Source organism: Nicrophorus vespilloides, unplaced genomic scaffold (genome assembly GCF_001412225.1).
Source record: "Nicrophorus vespilloides isolate i.1.1-1 unplaced genomic scaffold, Nicve_v1.0, whole genome shotgun sequence".
In the NCBI taxonomy this organism is placed as follows: domain Eukaryota; kingdom Metazoa; phylum Arthropoda; class Insecta; order Coleoptera; family Silphidae; genus Nicrophorus; species Nicrophorus vespilloides.
In genome coordinates this window covers 82603-105920 of record NW_017099854.1, presented here as the reverse complement: position 1 = coordinate 105920, position 23318 = coordinate 82603, and the positions used below count along the sequence as shown (strand labels likewise).

Sequence of the window (23318 nt, the reverse complement as noted above, 5' to 3'; positions counted from 1 at the left end):
TTGTTGATAACAAAAATATCTATAAAATAAAATATAAAAATGTGTGATTTTGAATTTTCGCTTTAAGGAAACATTTCGTCGAATGAGTATCTTGCAAAAACTAAATCGATTGCGTTTCCTACTATATCATCCAATATGTTTTCTAGAAACGGAATCAGCATTTCGAACATGTAGTAGCTGTTATGATTTATAATCCTATTCATCGTTTCCGTTAATTCATTGCTTCCTAAATACAGATTATCAAAATGGCAATAAAACACCCCACTTTTCATGTTAATTTTGAACTCTTGACTCTCCCTCATCAAATGGAAATCACGGTTCCTTTCAGCCACTGTTAACCTTAAAGTGTAATGTAGAATGGAATTAGCTGAAAATTCAACAGTAATTATATACAAATTGTTAATATAATGTTAAATTTACTAGCATTTCCTGTCAATTCACCCATGCTATCGAGATTTAAATTGAACAAGTTTCCTTTGATTTTATATGACCCTATTCCATCCAAGTAAGGTAGCATTATAGTAACCTTGATGATTCTGTTATTTAAATCAGTGTCGATGCTTTTTATTACGAATTTTTCGAGTCCGGTGATGTTAAAATTCCATAAATCAATTTTAAGATTGGTTATATTTATAGAGGAATGGGTAATAAATATAACTTTAAGATTTGGTATCATCAGCTCTGGTATTCCATTTATGATATCCTCTTTGGCCGATTCCAGATTATTTAAAAGACATGCATTTATATCACCTGTTCTATTGCATGGCTTCACCAACTGAGCTAAAATATCACAAACATTAATAATTAAAGCAACTAATGATGAATTACAAATTAATTATTAAAATTATAGTATAACTGCTTTTTTTTATTAAAACTATTAAAGGATTTACTACATTCCGGTTTGAAAATTTCAAAACAAACTGAATAATTGACTATTGGCAATGAACAAATAGGAAACATATCAGAAATATTGTATTATAATATTGCGACTATAAATACAATTGTTTTTGTTTATGTATTTTATTGAGGTATTCTAATAGTGAAGCTCAAAGATTCAACATCTTTGCTTTATACAGCCAAGTCTTGAAAAATATTGATGGACCTAAATTGTGCGAGATATTATATTATGTAAATAAAAATCCTTACCCAAATCAGAATATGCCAAAGCTGCGAAACTAATTAACAATAAAATTGGTAACATTTTATTACTAAATAAAATTTTTGTTTTGATGTTTTCAACGTTACACAATATTTATAATTTATGAACTGATTTTCTAACATTTATATTTATATATACATTTTAATTTTTTTTGGAAAATATAAAATTAATTATATAATTACGCAATTAGATAATTATTAATTTGCACTTTGAAATATGTGTAATTGGCACCAGACCTGTAATATATATTTGAATAAAATTATTTACAAGTTCAATTTGAAGAATTTATTCAACAAACATATCTTGATGTCAATATAAACAGTATAAACTTTTGATCAGTAATGAAATAATTTAATTTAATCGCAGAGTACGCCAAAAGTACCGAAGGAGTCAATTTTCCTCTTTGAAACATTGTTGCACAATTTCATAAAGATAACACTATAACACTATCACATCATAAAAGATAATATGTTTATGACATTTCTTGAAATATCTACCGACGCAGGTCAATTTGGTTGAAAACTTATCAATATTTACTCTTTTAAAAACAAACATGCAATGATGCACGTACATGTTTGAAAACAAAAATGTATGGCAAGTATTTCAACTTGTATGTAGGTCCTACTCCAGATGAAAGCACCATTTTATAAACAATCTATACTATTTTTGCCTTTGATGTAATAAATGCTACTTTATAGAAAGATATCAATTCCAATAGTGTTAAGGCAGTCAAAATCAAAGATACTTGAAAAATAAATATCATAGACGGAAAGTTTTTCTAAAATGAAATAGGAGTCTTCTTACATAAATAATTAAGAAGTATATATTTTGAATAAACATAGAACAGAAGATTTTTGTTACAATTCCTAGTGAGGTACAAGAGAGTAAACCTTGTATAGAGACCACGAGTGGAGTCGTGTTAGTAGGTAGGAAACTAAAACCTCTCTACTACTTCATCGATATCAAGGTTTTGTATTTTAATATTACTCTACAATGCTTAATGTCTTTGCTAGCTAACACATCTTCGTTCATCTGTGTTGGTCTCCACTAACACTTTCTTGGTTGGCCCTCTCCCTCAATGCTTGTCTTCTTCCTTCATAGACGTGACATATATTCGTGACATATATAATGGTATAATGTCCAACCTTCCTGAGTTCTTCAACGAATATCTCTAAATGCTTACTAAAGCATTCACGACCAGAAAGCGCTCAAGTGTTAAGCTGTGTCTAGCTGTGTTATTTTTTCGGTCACTTTTCCAGCAGCTTGGCTCTAGCAACTTCTTTAATCGTTCCCGACTGGCTCTCATCTTTCTTCATAGCACGTTTCTTCGTGTCACGTTAATACTTACTCTGCGTCTTGAAACATTGTTGTCTCATCCCATACAGGAGCAGCGTAAACATTATAAAGTGTTCTACTACTCCAAGCTTTCTTGTTAGACTTTGGCTCACCGTTATTTAACATCAGTCTGCTGTAGTGACGTCAGCAGCTCTGATGGCTGCGCTGTCCTGTTATATTGGGCGATGGCCAGGCTGCTAACGATACCCCCAGATATTGATGTTTCTTAGACCAAAAAATGATGATCTAAACTGCTGATGATCGGTCAGTTTCAGATAAAATAATGAAAAGTTTCAAACCAAATAATATCAGATCCCACAAGATGTACTAAATCACATATTATAAGAGGAATGATAAAACTGAAAAATACAACTTTTTTATGATGGTCCAATTTTTGAGTTGTTATTTTAATTATAAACAACAGAAATATACGGATAATTAAGTATTTTTCATATTAAAATCAAATGGTATAAAAATAAACATTAAAAATTAAAATATTACTAAGTATTTTATTTACCTAAAAATAAACTGTTGTACAAAAAACACTTTATTATTAACGTTAAATTAATTAAAATATTAACATAATTAATAATTGTAATGAAATATTATACTATAGTTTTATAATATTATGGGAACATTTGGTCGTATGTAAACTTTTCAAACAGTAAATCAAATGCTTCTGATAAAATATCATTAAACATATTTTCTACGAATGGAACTAAGACTTCGTACATGTAATAACTATTAGCGTTTATGATTTCATTCATTTTCTCCGTTAATATCTTATTTCCAGGATACAGATTATCCATGTAACAATAAAATACTCCGTGTTCCAAATGCAATTTAACCTCTTGGCTTACTCTCCGAAAATAGAAATCACGGCCTTTTTCAATCACTTTGGTCCTCATTGTGAATAGTAGAATAGCATTTGCTAAAATATTATTATTAATTTTTAAATAATTTTAACTTAAACTTACAAAAAAATTACTAGCATTTCCATTTATTTCCCCCATGCTATCCAAATTCAAATTGAAGATGTGTCCTTTGATTTTGTATGAACCAACGCCTTTCCCGTAAGGAAATTGTATTTTTATCACGATAATTTCCTTGTTTAAATCGCAGTCAATGCTTTGTATTACGAAATTTTCGAGACCGGTTATGTTGAAATTCCAAAAATCCACATCCAAATTGGGAATTTTTACAGTGGAGTGAGTGATTAGTAAATTATTTAGGGGAGGAATTGAAAGATCCGGAAATCCGTTTATGATCTCCGATTTTGCTACTTCTATATTGTTTATGAGACATGCGTTTATGTCACTCGTTCTATTGCATGGTTTTAAAATAGTAGCTAAATTATATTTTTTTTTATTAATTATTAAAATTCTCGAAATATAAGAAGTTACCTAAGTCAGCACTTGATGCGGCAACAAATACAGTGAATAACAATACTAGTATCATTTTCAGGTATGAAATGAATTTCTTTTTAACGACAAACGTTGAATGTTCATAATTTGTTTTCAAACTTGAATATATACAAGTTAGCATAAAAAATTAAAATCAATTTTCTCTATATATGTATAATTGGGGCAAAACGTAATGCTTTAAAATAATTTACATTAAATGAATATGAATATGAAATATGTAGGAAACCTGTATATTAAAATAATTTAAATATTTTATTTATAAGTTATTTTCTTCTTCTAGTAATACAATTTCTGGACATATTTTATCGGATTATTATCAGGAATTGGCCTTAAATTAGACTATTTATTTTGAAGCTTTGATGTTAAAGACAACATTAAAATAAAGTCTAAATAGAATGATAAATGATCAAAATATAAAAAAAAACTATGTTTTGTAAAGATTTTATAATATTAAAATGATAACGTTATCAATGAGCAAGTAGTTATAAAATAAAAAGTAACAGTAAAGTTCACTTTATAACTTAATCCATTTTAATCTAACTTTTGTATTACGTAATTTATTCACTAGTAATTAGTCAAAATTGGGTAGGTAATCTTCGTAGGCAAAGGTTTCCGTGATTTTGAACAAAGATCTATCAAGAACATTATTGAAAATAACTTCAAAAGTAGGATGAATCTCGTGGAAGAAATCCAAAATATTATCATTGATAATCCGATTCGTATTCTCCGTCAACTCCTTATTATTTTCGAACAAATTATCCAATTGAATCCACGCATCTTTGATGTAAAGATCGGCGTTCACATCTTTCTTCTTCATATAAGTTTTACCTTTCCTCTCGTAACGCTCGAAATCTGCCTCAAATTTTGCTCCCAAATTTGCTGCAATTAATGTATTTGTATAATAAAACGAAGCATAATTTTATATTATTCACATACTTGCGTTACAATGCAAAGAACCTTTTCCATTCAAGTTGAGTAGTAGAAGATTACCATTAATTTCGTACACACCGGATGCTACGATTTGCGGAAAAACTATATCCATTTTCAATTTATAATTTTTATGATCAATTTGCAAATCTTTTACATCAAACTTATTGAAACCGTGAATGATCACATTTTTGATGTCCAATTTATACAGTGGTTGTTCGATTGCTACTACGCTCACTTTAAATGGATTCATCGGAGGAATGAAGAGTTTTGGTATTCCTTTCGTTAAACGAGGTTTGCATGCTTCAATATTATCTCGAACACATTCCAATAGCTTTGAAGGATCTCCATTACAAGGCTTAATAAAAGATGCTAGAAAGTTTATAAATGAAATGATTCAATCTCAAAAAACTGTTGTTTTACTTATATTTTTGTTTTATTTATACAAATTTATTTAAATCACAATATTAATTTTAAATAGACAATATTTCATTAAGTAAACTTAGATTATGTTAAATTCAATTAAACTTACGTATATCAGCAGCTAATGCTGTGGCGACGAAGAACGAGATGATCAATAATGTTTTCATTGTGAACATTAACTTTGATCACAAGAACAACGTCTTTTATATATGTTCGTATCTTCAGTGCAACAAAAGCAAACAAAAATTGATCAAGAACGTACAAAAAAGTAGTTTTTAGCAATAAAAGAATGTAATATGCGAAATGGCAAAGTTGCATAATAACAAGATACACTCATAATTTGAATATATTAATATGTTTGGAAAATAAGGAAAAAAAAACATCGAATAAATTTGTTTGCATTAGTTAAAATAAATATTTTATTTAAATATTGTTAGAATCATTTATCTCAATTGATCTGTGTAAATATGAAAATTGGTAGGTTTTAAGTTTTTAGGTAAAACAATCAATTAACGGTTTTAACTCGTTTTTTAGATTCAGTTATTGTTAATTGAATTCACTTTATTCTTACACCTTTTTAATCTAATCTAACATGTCAAATACATAAATTAGTTAATATTCGGTAGAATATCTTCGTAGGGATAGGTTTCCGTGATTTTGAACAGAACATTACCAAGAACATTATTGAAAATAACTTCGAAAATTGGATGAATCTCCTGGAAGAAATCTAGAATGTTATCATTGATAACGCGATTCGTATTCTCCGTCAGTTCTTTATTATTTTGGAACAAATTATCCAATTTAATCCACGCATCCTTTATGTAAACGACGACGTTTAAATCCTTCTTCTTCAAGTACGTTTTACCTTCCCTCTCGTAACGTTCGAAATCTGCTACAAACTTTGCACCCATATTTGCTGCAATTAACGTAATTCTGTTTATCCAACAAATCATAATTTTAAATTATTTACATACTTGCGTTACAATTCAAAGGTCCTTTTCCGTTCAAGGTAAGCACCAAAAGTTTACCATTTATTTCGTACACACCGGAAGCATCAATGTGGGGAAACACGATATCCATTTCGATTTTATCATTTTTAAGATCAATTTGCAAATCTTTTACATCAAATTTATCGAAACCGTGAATGGTCACATCTTTGATGGCCAATTTAAACTGCGATTGTTCGATTGCTGCTTCGCTCACTTTGAATGGATTCATCGGAGGAATGAAGAGTTTCGGTATTCCTTTCGCTAAGCGAGGTTTGCATGCTTCAATATTGTCTCGAACACATTGTAATAAATTAGTCGAGTCTCCATTGCATGGCTTGATAAAATTTGCTACAAAATTTATAAATAAAATGTTTCATCTAAAAATTGTTGTTTTCTATATATTAAATTATTAATTGATTATACATAAATATGCATTTAATAATTATAATTTATAATTATTTTGACTGATAAATGTAAAATGATGATATGTAGAAATATCATTTAAATAATCAATATTTTCTTAAGTAAACTTTGCTTCCGTTAAATTCAATTAAACTTACGTAAATCAGCAGCGAATGCTGAGGCGACAAAAAGCGAGGCGATCAAGATTGTCTTCATTGCGGACGTTAACTACGATCTCAAGAACAACGTGCTTTATATATGTTCGTATCTTCGGCGCAACAAAGGTAAACAAAATAAGTTGTTTTTAGTAATAAAAGAATGTAATGTGCGAAATGGTGAAGCTGAATAATAACAAGTCAAGTAAATAATTTGAATGATGCAATTATGTCTAGTAAAAAAACCCAATTTAATGTGTCTGGAAAATAAGGTTAAAGAAGTCGAATCAATTCAGTTGCATTAGTTAAAATAAATATTTATATTTCAATATTGATAGAATCATTTATCTCAATTGATCTGAGTAAATATGAAAATTGAATGGTTTACATTGGGAAGAGCTGGTCAATGGTGAATGCCGAAAAAACGTTACGTGTCAAATGTAAAACGAAATCAGCTACACTCGCATCAATTAACGGTTTTAACTCGTTGATTATTTCAATGGAGTTATCGTTAATTATCTTATTCGCTGCTAAATTCAATTCATCATCGGCAAATAATTTGTCGAAGGATAATTGTCCGTCGCCGATTTTAATGTCCATCCTGTTATCCTCGAAGTAAAGGTAACCGTTTTGTGTTGTTCCGGTTAACTCGACTTTAGCAACAATATCAGCTGAAAAATAACATTTTCAATATTCTTATAATAAAATATCTAAGAGCATACTGAAATTTCCATCCGCTGGACCGCTTCCTTTCAGAGAGAGGATCAAAATCCTTCCGTGCATGCTGTAATTCGATCTAATTCGTAATCTTGGTAAAACCAAATCCAAGTTGATTTGGCTATTATTTAGGTCGATTTTCACGTTTTCGACGGTGCCTTCTGTTATGTAATCGACGACGAGGTCTGAAAATTTGGCCATAAAACCGCTGTCTTTGAAAGTTGCTTCAGGGAGCGTCAATGGTTCCATTTTTGGTAACAATAATTCGGGGATTCCATCAGCCAGACGAGTTCTCAGGGAATTCAATGATGATATGAAACATTTGTCCAGTTCGGGATCATCTCTTTTACACACTTGCACGAAATCAGCTGCAACGTATAACAGGGTTTAAAACTATTTATAAAACTCAGTTTTGTTTGTTTATTTAAATCAACTCAATCAACAAGTCAAGTTATTTATGAAATATATGACAAGTATCTTGTAATGTTTGCATTTTCTTAGCAATTATCACGTAAATTGTATTAGTTAAATAAATTTTGGTGAATAATAGAATTCAATAATAGAAAATTTATATAACAACAATGTTATGTCCTTGAATCAATAATTTGAACGTATAAACATGACAAGTAGATAGAATAAAAGAGAAGAAAAAATATATACAAATTTTGCATGAGACATATTTAGTGAAAACCAATAATAAACCGTTAATAATAAATGTATAGAAATAATTACATCTATGTACAAATCAATACAAATTACTTGATATATTTTTCTCAGGATAATAATAAAAAAAAACAAATAGATATAAGAAAGTAGTCCTTACTATTTCTTCAGTTTACTAATATATAAATTCCGAAAGCACTGTAAGAAATGAGCGTAAAAAATATAAAATAACTTACGAAGTTGACGTTTTTTCTTAGTTTCTGCCTGCGAAACACCAACGTAGACGAACAAAACAAAGATGATAAATGATGCACGCATCTTGACGATTGACGACTGATCATCTTCGTTTACAACCGCGGTACTTTTATTGCAATAGGAAATTATATTTGTGTCAATTATATTATTTACCTTGAAGTAATTTCAGGTCGCAATTTCAATGAACTAAATAAGATTAGAAAAGAAGAAAAAAATAATTATTTATTCCTTTCAACAATAAAATCATATTAAAATCCAATAAAAGTGTTACAAATTATATTTATTATTAATTGTAATTAACATATAGTGACAATATTTATATTTTTTTAGTAATAGTAGAATATCTGGATTCCTTTATAAACCGGTTTCAAAAATTTTCATTCAGAAAAATCATAATAAATTGCAAAAAAAAAATACACAAAATATATATTTTATTTGCTCATTTATTATTAAACTTTACTGTTTGAGTCACTTCTTGTGCTAAATATTTTTATGCTGTTTCAAAAACAAGTCTACAGTGTTATAGTTTTGCAAAAATATTTATTCCTAATTATAAAATGTAAGCAATTTTTTAATAATTAAAAAGTAAAAATAACATAAGTTTGGGCAGTTCTTTTGAATATCAAATTTTATAAAATACTTTATTCTTTAATTCATACTTAAGTGATAATGATAATTGTTTTTTTAATAATATTTATAAAAATAAAGAATATATCTAAATAAAGATAGAAATTTGTATACATGTTAAATAATTAATATACAGCGGAACCTCATTTAATAAGCACTTCGCATAACGAATTATAAGAAAAATGACTCGCTTAACGAACAACGTTTCGCATTACAAGTGACGATGAGAAGAGAAGTATCGGATTGCGAGCCTGTTACATCATTTTTAAAACTTGTGTACACATATTATATGATTTTTGAATATGTTTCACTATACGAGTATTTAACTATACGTTAAGCGAGATTCCACTATATAATAAATATATTTTATATATTCATGTTATATATTTACTGTTGTATTATTTTTTTGCATATCAATTCTGCGTATTAATGAAGAATTAAGCAATTCACGTATAACGAAATTTGCTTGCACTAGCAAAATTACAGCAAACTAAACGAAAATCGTTGTTTGAGCATTAAATAGGGACACTGCACCGAGTCCAAGTTAATTGCAATCAATATGTTGAATATTAAGCATTTGCTTATTTCGAGCGTTCTGCTGCTACTAGTTTCTGCAAAAACGACAAAACTTCGTAAGTGCTTAATCTAAGTACAGCAATACTTCGCATAGTCCGGATTCAATATAATCTAAAAAATATTAACCCTTTTTTTTCTCATAATGCGGTTTATATTTAGTATACGATATTCCAATTTAGTTAGACTAATCGAACAGTCAAAACCAATTAACCGCATTATGCGAGGTATTTTGATTTGAAAAATTAACGTATTTGTTATAGCTTCATTCCTTCATATTTGTCACCGATCTGATCCGCATTTGAATGATTGCATTAAAAAGTCCGTGGAGAAGTTGCGGCCGCTCCTCAGCAAAGGAATACCTGAATTCGGGATTCCGAGCTGCGAACCCTTGAGGATTCCAGAGGTTGTCATTGACCAAGGAGCCGGTCCGGTATCGGTTAAATCTATCTACAAGGATATCAAAGTTTACGGACCATCCGACTTTACCTTAAAACATGTCAAGTGAGTTTTCTATATTAAGAATTGATAAAAAGAAGAAAAAAACAATATTAACGATCCGCTGTTCACTTCTTTTTAAATTATTTATTTGATTTGTTGCGCGATGTTGTTTCTTTGTTCTTGATGGTTAATGGATTCTTTGTTGTTATCAGGATCGATTTGGATAAAAATAGGGTCAGAATCAAGGTCTGGATTCCCAGATTGGAGCTGATCAGCGATTACACGATGGACGGTAAGATTTTGATGATGCCCATACAGGGATCTGGAACGAGTCATGGAAATTACAGTAAGTCGAGCAAGATCAATTCTAAACAATTACTCAGTGATATATACTTGTTTTTTTCTCAATTAGCTAATATTGATGCGACAATCATTATGCAAGGACAACAGATCAAAAAGGACGGCGACGTTTATTTCAATGTTAAAGATTTCTACGTAGATTTCAATATAGGTCACGCGAGCATACAACTAGATAATCTATTTAACGGAGACAAAGAATTGGGTACGATGAAAATATTCTTAAATTATACTAATTAATTAAATTAATTGTATACATTTAATTCTGTTTTAGGTGAAGCGATGAATTTGTTTTTGAATGATAATTGGAGACAAGTTTCCAACGAAATTAAACCAGTTTTGGAAGACACAATTGCATCGATATTCAAGAAATTCTCAAACAAAATCTACCACAAATATCCTTTGGAGATTCTTCTTCCAAAATAATTAAATTAAGTTTATATTTTATAAAAAAAAATGTATTCATGTATTATTCATATCTATGTTTCACTGATTCAGAAAAAAAAATTATAATATGACATCAATAGTGAAAGAATTAGTTTATAATATGACGTCAGTTGACTAATAATAAACTGTAAATTTATTCCATTATAATATTTTTTCAAAAATGATATTGGTATGAATTTATCCCAACTAGTTTCAATAGCCAATGAAAGCTTCTATAATTTAAATCAATCAAACCATGATATATGCTTAATTATTTAATTATATGATTCTTTAATTATGAAATATATACATTCCAGTCATATCATTTAACTTTAATTATTATAAAAGTGAAAGTAAACAATATGTAAATAATTACGGAATAAATTTCCAATTTTGCTTCTAAATATATTTTAATCTTTAATCAGAAATGTGCGTTTTTTATACCATAACAAAATACAAATATTCAAAAAAAAAGTAGCGGTGAAATTAAGTGATTATAATATTCAAAATCTTTTTTTGGGAGAAATTGCTTTCTCTAGAGTATATATAAAACTCGGATATTTGATGCAAATATTACGCAGTGAACATCGCCGATCTAAACATCAACTAAAAATGTTGAAACACGTTTGTTTATTTGTTTTATTCATAACTGTAGCTCAATGCTACCAAAAGAGTACTGCGTCTATTGTTACTACAAAACGTAAGTTTTATGTTTGTTAATTATGATCATATTATAATGTTGCGTAATTATTGCAGCAAGTTGGCTGGTGACTTGCAAGAGGAGTAGTCCGGATTTAAACAAATGTTTCACTAACATGTTTGGATCAATTTTCGCTGAGCTTGTTAAAGGCATTCCTGAATTAAATGTGGAATCAATTGAACCTCTTCGTGTCGATAAAATACCAATAAATAAGAAAACTGGAGCCATTAGATTAACCGGATCATTCCAAAATTATTTGATCAAAGGTCTAAAAGCTACAACGATTAGCGATGGAAGGTAAAATCAAAATATTTTAATACACCTTCCAATAAACTAATAACAAATTTATTTCAGTATTGATTTTGATAAGAAAAAATTCAGTATTACTCTGAATATTCCCACTATTGCTGCAAGCGGCGTTTACGATTTCAAAGGACAAATTTTGGTTTTACCAATTTCTGGACACGGAAATTCGTTCATAGATGTTAAGGGAAGTATTAATAAAATTGTAATATCTTTTGAATTAATTGATGTCGATGGGGTTGAAGTTATGCGATTGACGAAAGTCGATAATTTCTCCTTGGAAAGGGAAAGTGTTAAAATCCAATTGGATAACTTATTCAATGGAAATAAATTATTAGGTAAAATTTTCAAGACTTTAATTACTTGATATCTGATAGTAATGCAAGTATTGTTTTAGGTGATAATGCTAATAAATTTATCAACGAGAATAGTAAAAACGTAGCGAAACAAGTTGAGAGTGTCATCGTCGAAGGTTTGGCACCAACCATCTTGGATATTGCAAACAACGTTTTGGAAAAAATCCCGACATCATTAAGTTTACCTCAGTAATATTTATTATATTTATATCATATTTATTGAAGTTATTTAATTGTTATGTGCATTGTTAATAAAAAGTATTTCGTTATTAAATTATATTAATTATAATTTACTTACCTACCTCGTACAATGAAAGTAATAAATTATGATTCTGAAACAAAATTGTAAATTTTTTATTACTTTTTAATAATAATAATAATTTATTAGCCAAACATCAACACATAAGAAAAAAAGTACATTCTATACATATAAATAACTAAATTCTAATATAAAAAAATATATATATTAATAGGCCAAAGGATTCCGGCATTGGGAAAATAGTGGGAAATCATAGTCAATGATAGGACGGCATATTGATTTGTATATTGATGTTTGGCACTTTATGGATATTTCGGAGTTACGGAAGGTTCAGAAACGGAAATGACGGGATCTGGATTTAATTTTGGATTTGAGTTGTTTGGAATGGGCATTGAGATTGAGTTTAGGATCAAGAAGGATTCCAAGGTATTTAACAAGTTGTGATGGGAAAATGGAATGATTATTTAACGTAACATGGGGAGACGAAGGGGATATGCAATGGTAGGGAATAAGGAGTTTGGTCTTGGATGGGTTAATTTTGAAGGGAACAGGCGTGGGAAATCAATGTAGTATCATCAGCGTATTGGAGAACATAGAGGTTGGGATCAAAAATATTAGGATCGGGGCTATACATATCACAACAAAAAAGGTTATATAATAGAGGAGACAGAGGGGAGCCTTGCGGAACACCCTGAAGCGAAAAAAGGCAACTGAAGAAGAAGTTGCGGATCTTAACTTTAAGGGAACGATTATTTTTGAAAAAAATAAGTATTTAATTATTTTGTAGAAACAATAATATAGTTAAAACGGAAGAACAGCGCTCAATTGCCCTTTTTAACGATAATTTTGTTATGATTGTATAAAGACGATACAATCATATTTATTTTTTTATTTGCATATATTTGACTGTTTCAATAATATAATATTTATTATCAACAAGATATTTTTCAGCTAATCTTAAGTAATTAATGGACATAATGGAGGCTTATCTCTTCTAATATTGAGTTTGTACTATCAGTGGCGGAACTTACACCGGACCTTGTAATGACCCCTCCACGGCAGTCAAGTCCGGCTCATCTATAGTATAGTCCGGCTTCATCAATTTTTAACTGTTGTTTGATGCCTATAATTTTATATCATTCAATTTTTTTTTGAGTTTTGAAGTTCCGTTATAATATTATAAATTACATATAAAATAAATAATATAAAGTATATATTTACTTTGTGTTCAATAACTTGTAAGTAACATAAATAAAAAATGAAATCAAAATATAATAAAAAAAAAAACACAAAATCAAAAATTATTTCTTATACAATTTCAACCAAAATACACAAAATAGGGTTTATACAACAAGAACCAACTTTTAAAAAATAACGATTTTCAAATCTCAACTTTTCTACAAAAAAACGGTTTGCAACATAGCAGGGTTTAGCCGTCTGTAAAGCATGAAAAAAATGAACTAAATTATTCGTTCTTCTCTGTGTATCCTCTAATACTAAAAGTTCCATTTTTAGTAGCAGAACAAAGTCACATCTTCGGTTTCTTGAAGATATTTATGAATTAATAGTTTCAAAGAAAGCTATGATTTGTTTTTCTTCTTCGCCGTTTTTTCATCATCCGGTACAATCTTGATAATATTTGTCCAAACAACTTAATGATCTCACTTTAGAAAAAATAAGCTAGACGTCTTTATCTAAACGTTCTGTAGATTTTATAAAATAATTAAAATTCTTACTAAACTAAATACATAGAACTAATTTTAATTTTCATTATTGTTTTCAATTTAAGTAACAGAGATTTTGTGTCAACATTTTTATATTTTTAACCAAATAATTAAAATATTTCATTAATTTTTATATTTTAAATCTAAGCTCAAACACCGTATTTTTAGTTGGAAAAAACCGTTTTTCGAATTACATTACGGTTTTAAAAAACGACAAACCACATAGAAAATTACATAAGACAACATATATTCTTTCTGGGCAAGAAGATCTATGCTTAGTTTCCTATTGTAATAATGTTTTTTACTATTGGAATAAACGTTTTTTAAACAAGTTATTGAACAGAAATAAAATTAAATAACTGGAATGGATCTAGCTTTCATTGTTTTTCATTTCATTGTTTATTTAATCATTTCTGCCAACATCATATATGGTAATTTGACTCAAAGTAGAAGACTCAATCAAACTAAATATAATCTCATAATCCTATGGATATATTCAAAATACAAAAAATAGTAGAAAGAAAACAACTACTGAATGAAGGAACGAGGTCAAAATTATGTTTCTAAAATCAATGTAAATTAATTATTTTATTTAAAATAATAGATCTTTTTTATATATACTTTAAATTATAGACAATATTATTTTTTTCTATAATTTATGCAGCTGTAACTTTCGACTAATATTTTAATGAATTAGTCACATTAATAAATAAAAAAGTGTTAAGAAAGAAATTTCGTTCACTATAAAAAGATTACTCTTTGAATAATCTCCTTCAGTTTGCAATAAAATCCTAACAGATAACTTCAATAATGTCAAAACTACAGTATTTGATTATTTTATTTATAGGCATTGTTCAATGCTACGAAAAGAAATCACCGACTCTATACACATCTAAACGTATTATTATGATTCAGTTTGTTTTCAACGAAACACAAATTATTTATATTTTTTGTTTATTTCAGCAAACTGGTTGGAACCATGCCAAAAAGAGAACCCAAATAGAGGTCAATGTTTCACAAAAATAATGAATTCCGTCATCTCCGAATTATCTAAAGGTAACTTATTTTAATCCAATTTTTTTTTCTTCAATAATTTATCATTAATTTAATTTTTCAGCATCTCCTGAAAGTGATGTGAAATCAATTGAACCAATTTTCATTAATTACTTACCAATGATTCAACAAACTGGTACAGTGAAATTAAAAGGAGCCATACAAAATTACACAATAAAAGGATTAGGTTCATCGAACGTTGTTAATGCATTGTAAACGAAACTATTAAATTAATTTAATTCATTAATATCATTCAATTTAAATTCAGGATCAATTTAGAAAAGAAAACTTTTACCGCTGACATTGACATTCCCATGGTAGAAGCAGAAGGTATTTACGAGTTTAAAGGACAAGTATTTGAGTTTTCAATAACCGGAAGAGGAGATTCGTTTGTCACTCTTAAAAATAATACTAATAAAATCGAATGCAGCTTTGATTTGGTTGAAAATAATGGAGTCGAGGTGATGAGAATCACGAAATTCGACAAGGCTATACTGGATAGGCAATTTGTTAAAGTCCAATTTGATAATCTATTTAACGGAAATAAAGTATTGGGTTAGTATTACTAATTATTTATTTTTTTATTAAGAATTTTAATGTGTTTTTTTGTAGGAAATACAGCAAATAAATTTATAAATGAAAATATAAAAGTTATATCCAAACTAGTTGAACATAATATTGCGAGAAGTACGGCTCCTACAATCTTGGAAATTGTGAATAGTTTATTTGAAAAAATACCTTTTTCTATGATGTTTCTTAATTAGTTTAATTATTTTGTATTTATTGTATTTTTGTTTGTTATGATGTGAAAATATTTATTTTAATTATTTGTTTCTTAAATAAAGACCTTAAAATTTTACGGTAAAACAATATTATTTTACATTAAGGGAATAAAAATATACCATAAAATGTACAGTCATACCTCGATTAACGAAGTAAAACTTTGTATTTAGAGATAAACACGCTAAGTCCGCAAAGGGAATACTGAACTTACTAAGTTAAACCATATTAGTTCAAAGATTGTTTGTACTATTTTTCTCTGTCATCTTCCCATTGCCTACACAGAGTTATGCATTTAATACCTTAACTAAATCAGGATGATTTTTAGCGTTTTCAATGTAATTTAAGCACATTTTTTTAAACATTTTACTAACTAAGTTAGATAATAGATAATAAACATTATCTTCATCGATATTTTCAAATCCTATTGATTGAATCATCTGGAGATATTAATTTCTTGAACAACATATTTTCTTCTAGTACAATTTCTGGCCATATCTCTACACCAATCTCCATTTAAGCATTTTCTAATGACTTTTTAAGAACTATCAATATTTTCGGATAATTGTGGACTTTGTTATATTGAAACTTCTTTATCAGTGGTACATTTAGAGCTATATCTAATATATTAGTATAGGCCACCAAATATACATGTTGTAATCTAGAAAATTATTATATTCTGATTCATATATATCAGTTAATATCAAACAATAGATCTTTAGCAATTGGTAGTTTTTGTTTGATTCTTGTAATTTTATAAAAATATTTATTTTTGTTATGTTATGTTATTATGTTATGTTATTTTTATTATCATTCTTTATTTCTTTGAATTACAGAAGTTGATGTCAAAGTAACACATCTTAAAGTCGACCGCATTTACATAATTTACTTGCGTAAAAACCTTGCTATTCTGATGAAAACCTCAAGAAATATGGAAAATATAACTAATATTATAGTTATTTACATACTAAGAATGAGAAAAAGTTGACTTAAAAATATTTCTCACACATTTTCACAATTTAAATTATAATTAAATATATTTTTTAAATAAAAACTAATATAATTGTTGTTTGTATATTAAAGAAATAACAAGAAACAATTATTGTGATTCAACATAATTTCAACTGAATCACAATAATAAGTGTTTAAAATTGTAATTAATTATGAATTAATTAAAATATAACATGGACTAAATGCATTTAAGTAAATAAAAACATATAAAATTTATGAACATTGTCAATGAAGTATAAACTTCAAAGTCCATAGGACGATCAGATTTATATACAATAAAAAAGAGACAACGTTAATATTCCAAATCTTTAGTTCTAAAACAACACATAAATCTTAACGCATGTAGCTTTCCACGAGAGTCTACAAAGATGAAAGAAAAAATTAATATAAAAAATAGGTTAAAATTAATTATTCATTATAATAGAAATTTTTAGATATTGATATTTTTGGGTAAACTGCTTTCACTGAAGAATATATAAAATCGAACAAATCTGAGATTCACCAACGAGTTCGTCTTTGCCTTCGAAACAGTAAAGTGAAGTGAATTCATCATCATGATTAAACTAATCTTCGAAATCGTCTTATTGGTGAATGTCATCGATTGTTACCAAAAGAGAGATGCTCCAGTACTTACAACTCAACGTAAGAAATTCAATATAATTAACATTTCAGTATCAGTTTTAATATTGCTCAGATAGAGAATATCGATAATTTAATTAATTTAGAAATTATAGTATATAAAGTCAACTTCTTTGCATATGAAAGGTGTATGTATTTATTAATAAAAAAACATTACGATAGACAATTGACCTTTGGTCTTTTTCTCCTATATTTAAATTATTTATTTACAATTAATTGATATAAAGTTTTATCGATTAATTTAATTTTTTAATTAAATCTTATTTTTTTCAGCCAGTTGGGTACCGACTTGCAAGAGAAATGGTCCAGATACAAATAAATGTTTCCTGAAATTATTTACATCTCTGATTCAGCAGACAATCAAAGGTAAACAATGGATATTTCCTTAAGCATTAATGATACATGATATTGTACTTTACAGGAAACCCAGAACTTAATATCGATCCAATCGAACCGTTGTTCATTGAGAATCTACCAATAAACAAGAAAAATGGAGCAGTTAGACTAACTGGTTTTCTTAGAAACTACACCATGGAAGGAATGGGAGCCACAAAAATTTTAGATGCACAGTAAGTAACTAGCATAATATATTTATTGAAAAATAATGTATTTTTTTCATTATTATAAATGTATTTATTTTTTAATTATTTTTATTGTAATTGTTCAGAATGAATTTCGACAAAAGGATTTTCTCCGTTAATATGTATATGCCTCAAATGAAAGCATACGGAGTTTACGATTTCAAAGGTCAAGTTTTGATATTGCCAATCGCCGGTAATGGAAACTCTTTCTTGGATATTAAAGGAAGCACCAACAAATTACAAATGAAATTTGATCTTGTGAATGTGCATGGAGTTGAGGTGATGAGAGTAAACAAGATTCAAAGATTCGATTTAGACAGGGACGACGTGAAGATCAGACTGGACAATTTGTTCAACGGAAATAAACTTCTCGGTAAGTCCAATGCTTTAATATCAATAGATTTCAAATAATTTTATTTATTCGTTAGGTGACAATGCCAACAAGTTTATCAATGACAACGGCAAAAATCTGGCCAAACAGGTGGAAGGAGTCATCACAGAAAATTTGGAACCCATCATTTTGGATATCATTAACAACATCGTCGAAAAGATACCAATCAGCATGTCATTCCCAAATTAAATTTAATTCGTTGTTATTGTTAGAAATCATAATTTATTTGTTTTCCAATGTATGTTTATGTTGTATTTATGAAAATTGTTATATTTTTATTTATTAAATACATGTTGATATAAAACATTTTTCTAATCATTACAATCCTTGTAACATTTACTATCCTTTATGCGGAAAGAGCATGCATTTCGTTAACTTATTTAAAATTATGTATCATTACTTTATTGAAATAACAACACTTAATTGTTGTTAGTATATACTAAAAACTTAATTAAATTGAATTTGTTTTTCAATGGATCTGCAATAAATTTATTAATATCACTAATCTGAATATTTTGATTTCCCCAAATCAAAGATTGTTAAAAAATATGTTTAAATATTGCAAAAATGTAAGAAGAAAATCATTACTGCCTTTTTTGTTATCATAAATTATTACATTTGATGAAAGTATTTTCAATTAAGGCGCAAATTTTAATTAAGTCAATAGATTTTTCTATTATTGTGATAATAATTTTTTATTTGAAATATTTATTAAAATATAGTAAAATATTAATACAGTTTTGGTTGCTTATTACAAATATAGCAATTATTTTTCATAAGTTTGTGTTACATAAATACAAATGTCTTAGCAATCTTAGCACACATTTTATTAGAACATTTATTCAAAAGAAATTTTCAAAATGAAAAAGGTGTTACAAGGAAGGATAAATATGATGAAAAATCACAGTTGGAAATGTCGAATCAAAATGAGAATATTATATAACAGCAATAATAATAATATAAAAACAAATTATGCGTCACCTGTGCTGAGAACAACTCAGAAGAATTACATTGTCGAAGTAGGTTAGAGGCCGGTTACGTAAGTGACGCAACCGTCGTTATTTGCACTAAAAATAATTATCAAACAAACCGCATACGTAATGTAGATGAAATATCTTTGGAGAAATGCGAAAGATTTTACTTTCACCGAGACATTCCGCACACAATTTTGACACTTAAGTAGGGGATTATAAAAATTAAAGTCACATGCGATGCGGACGTCCCCACGGAAGAGGAAAAAAAGAAATATATGAGACGGCGAGTAAAGGCTTTGGACTCTTTAGTTGTTTAGTTTATTTTAAGGAATCGAGTTGAATTCAGTGTTTTATTGCAGAAGTAACATTAATAATAGAAAGATGTTGAGGAAACTGTGTCTGATGGTTCTGGTTGCGGCGCTGGTGGATGGATACGAGGTGAAGAAAGGACCTTTGCTCAATTACAGACGTAAGATAAAGAAAACAAAGTGATGATGGGTTGAGAATAATTTCTGTGTATTTACAGCTCATTGGTTGAAGAGTTGCAAGAGGACGGATCCGAATATGAATAAATGTTTGACTGCGTTGTTTACAGAGATGTTTCCAGAATTAGCAAAAGGTAATTAAAAAAAACGAATTATTTTAATATTTAGTACGTCATAAGTAACATGTTAATTAAGGTAATTTGTGCTAATTACTTCCTATTCGCTTAATAACTTTAAAATCAAATTTCTTATTAATAGTAATCTCTATTTCGATTTCAGAAAATTGTATTTTTGATCGATATTACTATTACATAATTGAAAAAATGGTGTTTTGGAAGATTATTTAATGGTGATTAGGTGAAAGTGTTATTATTTAAATTATGCATATTTTAGGTATTCCGGAGATGAACATAGATAGATTCGAACCACTCTTCATCGATAAAGTTTCTATAACCAAAGGCGCTGGTGCAGTGACTTTAACTGGAAGTTTTCACAATTTAACAGTAGTTGGTCCATCAAATTCTACTCCTACATATACTGAGTAAGTTAGCAATATATCGCATAGTGCGGGTAGTCAAATCCGGTCTAACCGAGGAACTAAATACATAACATCGAAAAAACGATCATTCCTGTAATTTAATGTAATTTGCTCAATTAAATCCGGATTGATCGAAGCCGTATTATGAGAGGTTTTACTGTATTAGATAATTGCATAATTTATAAGCATAAATTATAAAAGAAAGTGCAACCTTTAGTTCATTATATAATTTGCAAAGACATATAATAAAAAAGAAAGTTGAAAATGATTCATTAATTATTTTCAGTTTGAATTTGGAAAAGAACAAGTTGAACTTTGGAATTTATCTACCACTCTTGGACATCAAAGCCAAATACAATCTTAAAGGACAAATCTTGATCCTTCCTTTAGTCGGACATGGCAATTGCGAGTTGTCCCTCAACGGTGTGGACACCAGAGTAAAGTCAAACATAAGCTTGAAAGAAGTGGATGGAAGGAAAATTATCAGCATCGACAATATGACCGTCGGTTTTAATATGAAGAAGGTTAAAGTGCAATTGGATAATCTGTTTAATGGAAACAAAGTTCTTGGTAAGAAAATTTTCTGTACAGGAAATTATCAATATTATTGCAAGAGTCTATAATAAATATCTATGTATAAATTTTGTACTTTTCAAGGTTTGACTGTGAACACGTTTTTGAATCAAAACGCTTTGGACGTCGTTGACGAATTGGAGGAACCGCTCGGTGAAAGTTTAGCGCAAATATTTACAGATATCACAAATAATATTTTTTCCAAATTGCCTTTGGACCTGTGGCTTCCCGAAGAAAGCGAGAGCGACGACAAGAAGGAAGATCAAAAAGTATTCGATAGTTTAGCAAAAGACATAAACGGTAGTTGAATAATTGGCAAAACGTTTATATTAATTGCACAGTTTTCATTATATTTTTGCATCGGGTTGGAAAAGAATTTATTTAGATTTTGGTTAGAAATTCGCCGGATGCGGAGCATAATTTAATTACTATATTTTTGTAAATATGTACATATTTGTATTTTTTTATACATTGTTTTACTATCTAAGAAATGGAATAAATATTTTTTTTTTGATTATATTTGTCTTCACTGAAATAAATTTTTAATTAAAAAAAATAAACATTTATCTTATTCACAATATTAGAATTTCAGGACTTTCTTTAAACAAAAAGGTATTTTGGATTACTTCATGTGTTTTTGATTCCCTAATACAAAACTAATGGCACTTCACTAATAATGTTGAAAAAATTGTCAAAATTAACCAATTCTAAAATACATTAATTTTAATGTTTTCAGCTTTTATATTATAAAATTATTACTATATTTGTAATTTTTGCATTTGTAATACTATTTATTTATTTACATATGGGTCAAGTCTTTCTACCTTTTATAACACTAATATTAAAAAAGGTCAACATAAATGTAAATAAGTAATCCATCTTAGTAACAAGCAAAATGATTATATTTACAAATATTTAACTTGTATTTTTAAAAAAATTAAACCAGTTTATACATAATAGATATATAAATAATAAGATAACAAAAAAAAAACATACGACTTTCTACTTTCCTAAAGTCTAGAGTCTAGACTGTATTGCAAATATTTTTTTTTGATAATATCATCTGATTAAATAACTTAATACATGCATATGATTTCATTTATAATCCTTGACAAATCATTCATTTTTGTGTTCGAATACAGTAGAACTTTTATGCATGTTCCTCAAATGTGACGAACGATATATTATTTAGCACCAGTCTTGCATATAAAAAAGATACCCAGCGACGATAATGGACAAATAACAACCACTTTTTTTTGTCATCATGACCGTGTATCATTTTTTTTTGTTCATTGATAATACGTACAAGGTTAACATTTGTGCTCAAGTTGTATTATTATAATTCAAATTTAAATAAAAAAAATATAATTTTTAAATGCCAAAAATATAAAATAATATATATATATTAATATTAATTAGTACATAGAGTTGTCAGATAAATATTGTTTTTTTTTTATTAAAAACAAAAATTTTGAAATCATCAATCGCTTTTCAAATAAAACATAGGAGCATTGCAGATATATTAAACCAGTGTATTATAATTAGTCATTTGAGCAAATGTGAGAAATATCTCTATAGTTGCGTAGATTGTTGTAAATATGAAATATAAACTACATATTTTAAATTTTGCATATTTTTTGCCTTCAATTGTAGCTATTTCTTTAAAAAAAGCAAGGACATTCTATATCAGTGGTTTTCAAACTTTATGTTACCACGCCTCCCTTAATAATATTTAATCATTTAGCAACTCCCTCCTCCCCCCTGCATTTTTTAAAGTAGATAAAACTTTAGCAGTCATTTGGAAAATTGCTCACTGTGACCAATATTCGCGCCTCCCCTTACCTCACAGTTTGTAAAACGCTGTTCTATATGATGGAACTGGCAGATATTCTCATTGAAGTTTCTTTGTAATTCCAGATTTAATGGTTAAGTATCTGGCTTCTAATCTGAATATATTCAAACCCGACAATGAACAGTTGTTCTTATTCTTTGCTTCATAAGATTATTGTTAATTTATATAAGATTTGAAAAAAAATATTACTTAATATAACTTTTACAATATCATAAACTTGTGTTTA

The 23318-nt window shown here is 28.2% G+C and overlaps 7 protein-coding genes across 7 annotated transcripts; 3 read left to right on the top strand and 4 right to left on the bottom strand.

Annotated features, from left to right (window-relative positions):
• Window positions 1-1210, bottom strand: LOC108565833. Its single transcript, XM_017925479.1, has 3 exons — window positions 1147-1210; window positions 421-780; window positions 1-367 (listed from the first exon to the last, which is right to left on the bottom strand). Exons 1-3 carry the CDS (start codon window positions 1199-1201, stop codon window positions 63-65), a joined length of 720 nt encoding a protein of 239 aa, XP_017780968.1. The 5' UTR covers window positions 1202-1210; the 3' UTR covers window positions 1-62.
• Window positions 1211-3120: 1910 nt separating this feature from the next.
• Window positions 3121-3984, bottom strand: LOC108565824. The gene is made up of 3 exons (XM_017925470.1): window positions 3898-3984; window positions 3483-3842; window positions 3121-3425 (listed from the first exon to the last, which is right to left on the bottom strand). The coding sequence occupies exons 1-3, from the start codon at window positions 3950-3952 to the stop codon at window positions 3121-3123; spliced, it is 720 nt and encodes a 239-aa protein (XP_017780959.1). The 5' UTR covers window positions 3953-3984.
• A 505-nt stretch (window positions 3985-4489) lies between these two features.
• Window positions 4490-5469, bottom strand: LOC108565823 (circadian clock-controlled protein-like). Its single transcript, XM_017925469.1, has 3 exons — window positions 5378-5469; window positions 4855-5217; window positions 4490-4797 (listed from the first exon to the last, which is right to left on the bottom strand). Exons 1-3 carry the CDS (start codon window positions 5442-5444, stop codon window positions 4490-4492), a joined length of 738 nt encoding a protein of 245 aa, XP_017780958.1. The 5' UTR covers window positions 5445-5469.
• Window positions 5470-5811: 342 nt separating this feature from the next.
• On the bottom strand, window positions 5812-8536 carry LOC108565822. Its single transcript, XM_017925468.1, has 7 exons — window positions 8431-8536; window positions 7537-7899; window positions 7203-7485; window positions 7002-7074; window positions 6818-6887; window positions 6243-6605; window positions 5812-6184 (listed from the first exon to the last, which is right to left on the bottom strand). The coding sequence occupies exons 1-7, from the start codon at window positions 8510-8512 to the stop codon at window positions 5877-5879; spliced, it is 1542 nt and encodes a 513-aa protein (XP_017780957.1). The 5' UTR covers window positions 8513-8536; the 3' UTR covers window positions 5812-5876.
• A 1097-nt stretch (window positions 8537-9633) lies between these two features.
• Window positions 9634-10994, top strand: LOC108565846 (protein takeout-like). Its single transcript, XM_017925497.1, has 5 exons — window positions 9634-9708; window positions 9913-10153; window positions 10303-10436; window positions 10503-10652; window positions 10722-10994. Exons 1-5 carry the CDS (start codon window positions 9636-9638, stop codon window positions 10871-10873), a joined length of 750 nt encoding a protein of 249 aa, XP_017780986.1. The 5' UTR covers window positions 9634-9635; the 3' UTR covers window positions 10874-10994.
• Window positions 10995-11655: 661 nt separating this feature from the next.
• Window positions 11656-21548, top strand: LOC108565821. Its single transcript, XM_017925467.1, has 13 exons — window positions 11656-11870; window positions 11928-12214; window positions 12274-12421; window positions 15699-15823; window positions 17972-18064; window positions 18120-18267; window positions 18366-18652; window positions 18708-18843; window positions 20004-20113; window positions 20171-20263; window positions 20523-20670; window positions 20954-21237; window positions 21325-21548. The coding sequence occupies exons 1-13, from the start codon at window positions 11689-11691 to the stop codon at window positions 21546-21548; spliced, it is 2265 nt and encodes a 754-aa protein (XP_017780956.1). The 5' UTR covers window positions 11656-11688.
• LOC108565845 (protein takeout-like) lies at window positions 17490-18892 on the top strand. Its single transcript, XM_017925496.1, has 5 exons — window positions 17490-17701; window positions 17972-18064; window positions 18120-18267; window positions 18366-18652; window positions 18708-18892. Exons 1-5 carry the CDS (start codon window positions 17614-17616, stop codon window positions 18857-18859), a joined length of 768 nt encoding a protein of 255 aa, XP_017780985.1. The 5' UTR covers window positions 17490-17613; the 3' UTR covers window positions 18860-18892.
• Window positions 21549-23318: the final 1770 nt, after the last annotated feature.

Bases quoted from the DNA above. Each gene is read 5' to 3' on its own strand.
- LOC108565821 (XM_017925467.1), top strand. From the start codon at position 11,689: ATGTTTGGATCAATTTTCGCTGAGCTTGTTAAAGGCATTCCTGAATTA. The intron at 15,824-17,971 runs GTTAGTATTACT...TATTTTTTTCAG, and splicing joins TAACGGAAATAAAGTATTGG to CCAGTTGGGTACCGACTTGC. The intron at 18,844-20,003 runs GTCATTCCCAAA...GTTTTATTGCAG, and splicing joins GAAAAGATACCAATCAGCAT to AAGTAACATTAATAATAGAA.
- LOC108565833 (XM_017925479.1), bottom strand. From the start codon at position 1,201: ATGTTACCAATTTTATTGTTAATTAGTTTCGCAGCTTTGGCATATTCT. The intron at 781-1,146 runs GTAAGGATTTTT...GTGATATTTTAG, and splicing joins TTTGGCATATTCTGATTTGG to CTCAGTTGGTGAAGCCATGC. The intron at 368-420 runs GTAAATTTAACA...TTGAATTTTCAG, and splicing joins TGAATTGACAGGAAATGCTA to CTAATTCCATTCTACATTAC.
- LOC108565846 (XM_017925497.1), top strand. From the start codon at position 9,636: ATGTTGAATATTAAGCATTTGCTTATTTCGAGCGTTCTGCTGCTACTA. The intron at 10,154-10,302 runs GTGAGTTTTCTA...TGTTGTTATCAG, and splicing joins TTTACCTTAAAACATGTCAA to GATCGATTTGGATAAAAATA. The intron at 10,437-10,502 runs GTAAGTCGAGCA...TTTCTCAATTAG, and splicing joins AACGAGTCATGGAAATTACA to CTAATATTGATGCGACAATC.
- LOC108565822 (XM_017925468.1), bottom strand. From the start codon at position 8,512: ATGCGTGCATCATTTATCATCTTTGTTTTGTTCGTCTACGTTGGTGTT. The intron at 7,075-7,202 runs GTAAACCATTCA...CTTATTTTCCAG, and splicing joins ATTGACCAGCTCTTCCCAAT to ACACATTAAATTGGGTTTTT. The intron at 6,606-6,817 runs GTAAGTTTAATT...TAAATTTTGTAG, and splicing joins AGCATTCGCTGCTGATTTAC to CAAATTTTATCAAGCCATGC.
- LOC108565824 (XM_017925470.1), bottom strand. From the start codon at position 3,952: ATGATACTAGTATTGTTATTCACTGTATTTGTTGCCGCATCAAGTGCT. The intron at 3,843-3,897 runs GTAACTTCTTAT...AATATAATTTAG, and splicing joins CGCATCAAGTGCTGACTTAG to CTACTATTTTAAAACCATGC. The intron at 3,426-3,482 runs GTAATTTTTTTG...ATAATATTTTAG, and splicing joins GGAAATAAATGGAAATGCTA to CAAATGCTATTCTACTATTC.
- LOC108565845 (XM_017925496.1), top strand. From the start codon at position 17,614: ATGATTAAACTAATCTTCGAAATCGTCTTATTGGTGAATGTCATCGAT. The intron at 17,702-17,971 runs GTAAGAAATTCA...TATTTTTTTCAG, and splicing joins TCCAGTACTTACAACTCAAC to CCAGTTGGGTACCGACTTGC. The intron at 18,065-18,119 runs GTAAACAATGGA...TGTACTTTACAG, and splicing joins GATTCAGCAGACAATCAAAG to GAAACCCAGAACTTAATATC.
- LOC108565823 (XM_017925469.1), bottom strand. From the start codon at position 5,444: ATGTTCACAATGAAAACATTATTGATCATCTCGTTCTTCGTCGCCACA. The intron at 5,218-5,377 runs GTAAGTTTAATT...TAAACTTTCTAG, and splicing joins AGCATTAGCTGCTGATATAC to CATCTTTTATTAAGCCTTGT. The intron at 4,798-4,854 runs GTATGTGAATAA...CATTAATTGCAG, and splicing joins TTCTTTGCATTGTAACGCAA to CAAATTTGGGAGCAAAATTT.